Source organism: Rutidosis leptorrhynchoides, chromosome 4 (assembly GCF_046630445.1).
Source record: "Rutidosis leptorrhynchoides isolate AG116_Rl617_1_P2 chromosome 4, CSIRO_AGI_Rlap_v1, whole genome shotgun sequence".
Lineage (NCBI taxonomy): Eukaryota > Viridiplantae > Streptophyta > Magnoliopsida > Asterales > Asteraceae > Rutidosis > Rutidosis leptorrhynchoides.
The window spans coordinates 101,087,137-101,091,788 of NC_092336.1; the positions used below are offsets into that span (position 1 = coordinate 101,087,137).

Sequence of the window (4,652 nt, forward strand, 5' to 3'; positions counted from 1 at the left end):
CCTTTCAATATTTTAATTTCATCATGTTATTCATACTCATTATTTTCTAATCGATTTGTTTAATAGTCTTTAATCGTCTGTTATATCGCGTTCATATTAATTATAATAATAGTAATCAAAAATTTAGATGTTACTTATATTAGTTTTTAATTATAATAGTACTAATGATAATAAATATTATGATAATATTAATGATAATACTAATTATAACTTTAACGATGATAACGATACTAATAATAATAAAAATAACAATTTTTATTAATAAGAATTTTTGTAGATAATGATGATGATGATAATAATAATAATAATAATAATAATAATAATAATAATAATAATAATAATAATAATAAAATAAAAACTAGAACGATGATATTAACGACGATAATAATAATCATTTTTAATAATAATACAAAAATTCAATTGACTATAACTTCTAATCCGTTCATCGAAACCATTCGATATCTAAATGAAAAGTTCTTAATTTTTCGCTAGCTTTCCAACGACATGCATATCTTATACCTTATTTCGACTGCATATGTAACTAGCTCAGGATTCAACATAATCTATCTAATGGCAATATCAAAAATACAAGCATGCATAATCCTATATACTCGAGCACTAGTCAGGGATACACTTTTAATATGTAAAAATTAATTTACAAGTACTCACGTATCAATATTGAGATTCAATATTGCAGGAAAGGTACGTAGACGTAACGGAGATGATAAACACTAAATTGACCTCCCGAGCATACCCATGAACCATACCTATCACCTCCATAGCTATAACCCATAATTTCCTTAGCCCTATCCTACTCATAAAACCCATGTTGCAATAGCTCGCGCGTACCCCTTGTCGTAATATTTTATGTACAATACTAATAATAATAATACTAATACTCCTAATAATATAATTAATAATAATAATAATAATAATAATAACAACAACAACAACAATAATAATAATAATAATAAAAATAATAATAATAATAATATAAATTAAATATTACGGAGTACCTATGTTGAGATAGAGAGTTAAGAATGAATAACAAACAGCTCGAACTCGATTTATACACGATTGTTGCCCACCTATCCCCCTCCATACGATCGCATGAAGGTGTAGAGAGTATATCATGCGTTCGCATGATTGAACTATGCATGTCACATTCGAACTTCCATAATTTTGCCGACACTTCACTTAAGTAATATTATATATAAATATATTATTTAATATTTATAATTAATTATATATTATATTATATTTACGGTCATGGTAAAAATATAATTTTTACAAAAATGATTCGTACGTTGTTATTCGACTCATGTACCACTTTCGGTTTTTCGAGCGCACTTTCGTACGTTTAGAAAACTAGCCTTTTACGTTACGCGACGTGTACCTTTAATAATAATTTGATTTATTCATCAATAAATTACCTTATAAAAATGTATCTTATAAAATTTGAGCGTTGTGGTCATTTGCTTTTATAAATTAGTGACTCGTTGTTTACCAAGCTATATTATTCTAAATTGGGACGTTTTATGACTAAGTTAAAATATATATATATATATTTTTTATTTAAAATTGTAAATTTGTACCTAATAAATATTTTGGAAATATTTTAACTAATGATATAATATTTAGCTTTTCAAAACCAAATAGATTTCAAAGTTCGTTTTAACTCATTTTTAAATAATAGTAGTTATTTTACCAAATAATGTTTTTAATATGAAAACTAAAGAGTTGCTTTATCGAGGGACACGAGTTAATCAAGTAAAGTATATTTTTGAAATTTAAACGGAAATGATTTCTAACTTTTGACTAACTCTTGTAAATAACACTTTTGTAAATCACTTTTACCGACAATTCCGAATACCGTTAAAAAGGAAAGGTTTTCTAAATCAAAGTGGACCTCTCAATAGGGACTCATAATCATAATTCAATGTATCTGATAAATCAATCATTTGATATTATCTTCTAATTCCATCGCTAATCATATTGAAATAAATACGTTCATATAAAGTATTATACGTTTAATATTTTGTTAACATTCTCAAACTGTTATATATACATATATCTATACATATTCATATCCAATTAAATAATAGTTCGTGAATCGTCGTAATTTGGTCGAGGTTAAATGAATGTATGAATACCGTTTAAAATTCTTGAGATTCAACTTACAAACTTTGTTTATCGTGTCGGGAATATATAAAGATTAAAGTTTAAATTTGGTCGGAAATTTCCGGGTTGTCACACCCCACGGACACGAACATAGTTCGCTCCATGTGGTTGTTTAAGCACAAGTTTAATGGAGACGGTACATTGAGCAGGTATAAGGCTCGACTTGTCGCTAATGGTCGAAGCCAGCAGATTGGTATTGATTGTGATGAGACTTTCAGCCCGATTGTAAAATCGGCCACTATTAGGACTGTACTCAGTCTTGCTGCATCTCGACACTGGCCCATTCATCAGCTTGATGTCAAGAATGCATTTCTTCACGGTACTCTCTCTGTGACCATCTACGTGCATCAGCCCCCTGGTTTCCGCGACCCTAGTCGTCCCGATCATGTCTGCCTTTTGCAGAAATCTTTATACGGATTGAAACAAGCTCCTCGAGCTTGGTTTCAGCGATTTGCCGGGTATGCTCAGCGTGTTGGATTCCAGCACGGTAGATGTGACACCTCTTTGTTCATCTACAAGCACGGCGCGGACACAGCCTATTTGTTACTATATGTGGACGACATCATCTTGACTGCCTCGTCTACAGTATTTCTTCATCGGATTATCACCTCTTTACATCAGGTGTTTTCCATGAATGATCTTGGCCCGTTAAATTATTTTCTTGGCATTTCTGTTACTCGTACTCCTGCTGGTATGTTTCTCTCTCAGAAGAAGTACACATATGAAATCATTGAACGTGCAGACATGGTTGGTTGTAATTCTAGTCGCACACCGATCGATATTGGCACCAAACTGACCATTGCTGGTCCCCCAGTTAAGGATCCCACTTTATATCGCAACCTTGCTGGTGCTCTCCAGTATCTCACTTTTACCAGGCCCGACATCTCTTATGCTGTCCAACAGATCTGCTTGTTTATGCATGATCCTCGAGAGCCTCATATGGCTGCTCTCCGAAGGATCATTCGCTATATCCAGGGCACTCTGGATCTTGGTCTACAGTTGTTTTCATCTAGCACTTGCTCATTGGTTGCTTATTCTGATGCTGATTGGGCTGGTTGTCCCTCTACTCGCCGCTCTACATCTGGATACTGTGTATTTTTGGGTAATAATCTTCTATCTTGGTCCTCTAAACGGCAACAGACTCCGTCACGCTCCAGTGCCGAAGCTGAATACCGTGGTGTCACCAACGCCGTTGTAGAGACATGCTGGATTCGTAATCTTCTACGCGAGCTCCATTGTCCGCTTTCATCTGCTACTCTTGTCTATTGTGACAACGTTAGTGCTGTTTACATGTCTGGCAACCCGGTGTAACATCAGCGTACCAAACACATTGAGATTGACATCCATTTTGTCTCTGAACTTGTCCTAAAGGGTCATGTTCGGGTCCTTCATGTTCCTTCTCGGTACCAGTTTGCAGACATCTTTACCAAAGGCCTGCCTACTGCACTTTTTGATGAGTTTCGATCCAGTTTAAGCGTTCGCCCAGCTCCCGCTACAACTGCGGGGGGATGTTAGATGGATATTGTTTATGCATTTATATATTGGATTATTTAGCTCGTGTTCTATAAGGGCCCGATAGCTTATCTAGTCCACTAGAGTTTAGTTTTTGCTCAATCCTATTTATATGTATGTAACCCACAATTATAATCATTCAGAAATAATACTACGCACTTTTCTACACACTAACACTCTGTACTTAAATTTGACATACGAAGTATAAGTAACACCTTATAATACAATCTGTTTGTTAGTACATGATTTACTGAATAGTTATATTTATGAAGTACAAAAATTATACGTAGTAATAAATATGAAGTAGATCATTGACTATATATCTACTCAAGAGGTAACAAAGTGCTAAGTAACAAAAAAGTAAACAAAAGAATTACGGAGTAAATAGATGACAAACATGGCAGTCGGGTGGACTTGTAAATTATTTGTTCCGAAATGTCAATTTTTAAAATGGGGTATGAGGTTTCTACAAGGGTATATAGGAAAAAGGTTGATAAAATGTTTGAAAGTGAAAAATGCGTTTTGCAACAGTATGGTCTAACTTCTTGAAAACCACGTTTACAACCCTTTACATCACAGTTAATTGCTTATTGATTTTTATTTACCAAACACTATTATCTATTTTTTTACAACTTATAAACGTGATAATTAAAAAATCACTTTCTAATCGCAATCCCAAACACCCCTTTACCAAAACACTATTATCTAATTTTTTACAACTTATAAACGTGATAATTAAAAATTCACTTTCTAATCGCAATCCCAAACACCCATTTTTATATGTTTATTGTAATTATAAGTTACGGAGTATAAAAATGTGAAATGTTTACCACAACAATATGCGGCTTTCCATCGACCTCGTATGCTCAATAACCGTACTAGCTAGAAAAGGACGGTGATACTTGAAACAATATTTGTGACATATTTGACACATTGCGTTAAAAAAATCTAATGTATAA

General features: G+C 33.0%; 1 protein-coding gene across 1 annotated transcript; it reads left to right on the plus strand.

Moving 5' to 3' along the window:
• The first annotated feature begins 1,040 nt into the window (after window positions 1-1,040).
• On the plus strand, window positions 1,041-3,492 carry LOC139840854 (uncharacterized mitochondrial protein AtMg00810-like). Its single transcript, XM_071831096.1, has 2 exons — window positions 1,041-1,201; window positions 2,331-3,492. Exons 1-2 carry the CDS (start codon window positions 1,041-1,043, stop codon window positions 3,490-3,492), a joined length of 1,323 nt encoding a protein of 440 aa, XP_071687197.1.
• The last annotated feature ends 1,160 nt before the right edge of the window (window positions 3,493-4,652 follow it).

Bases quoted from the DNA above. Each gene is read 5' to 3' on its own strand.
- LOC139840854 (XM_071831096.1), top strand. From the start codon at position 1,041: ATGAATAACAAACAGCTCGAACTCGATTTATACACGATTGTTGCCCAC. The intron at 1,202-2,330 runs GTAATATTATAT...TACATTGAGCAG, and splicing joins TTTGCCGACACTTCACTTAA to GTATAAGGCTCGACTTGTCG.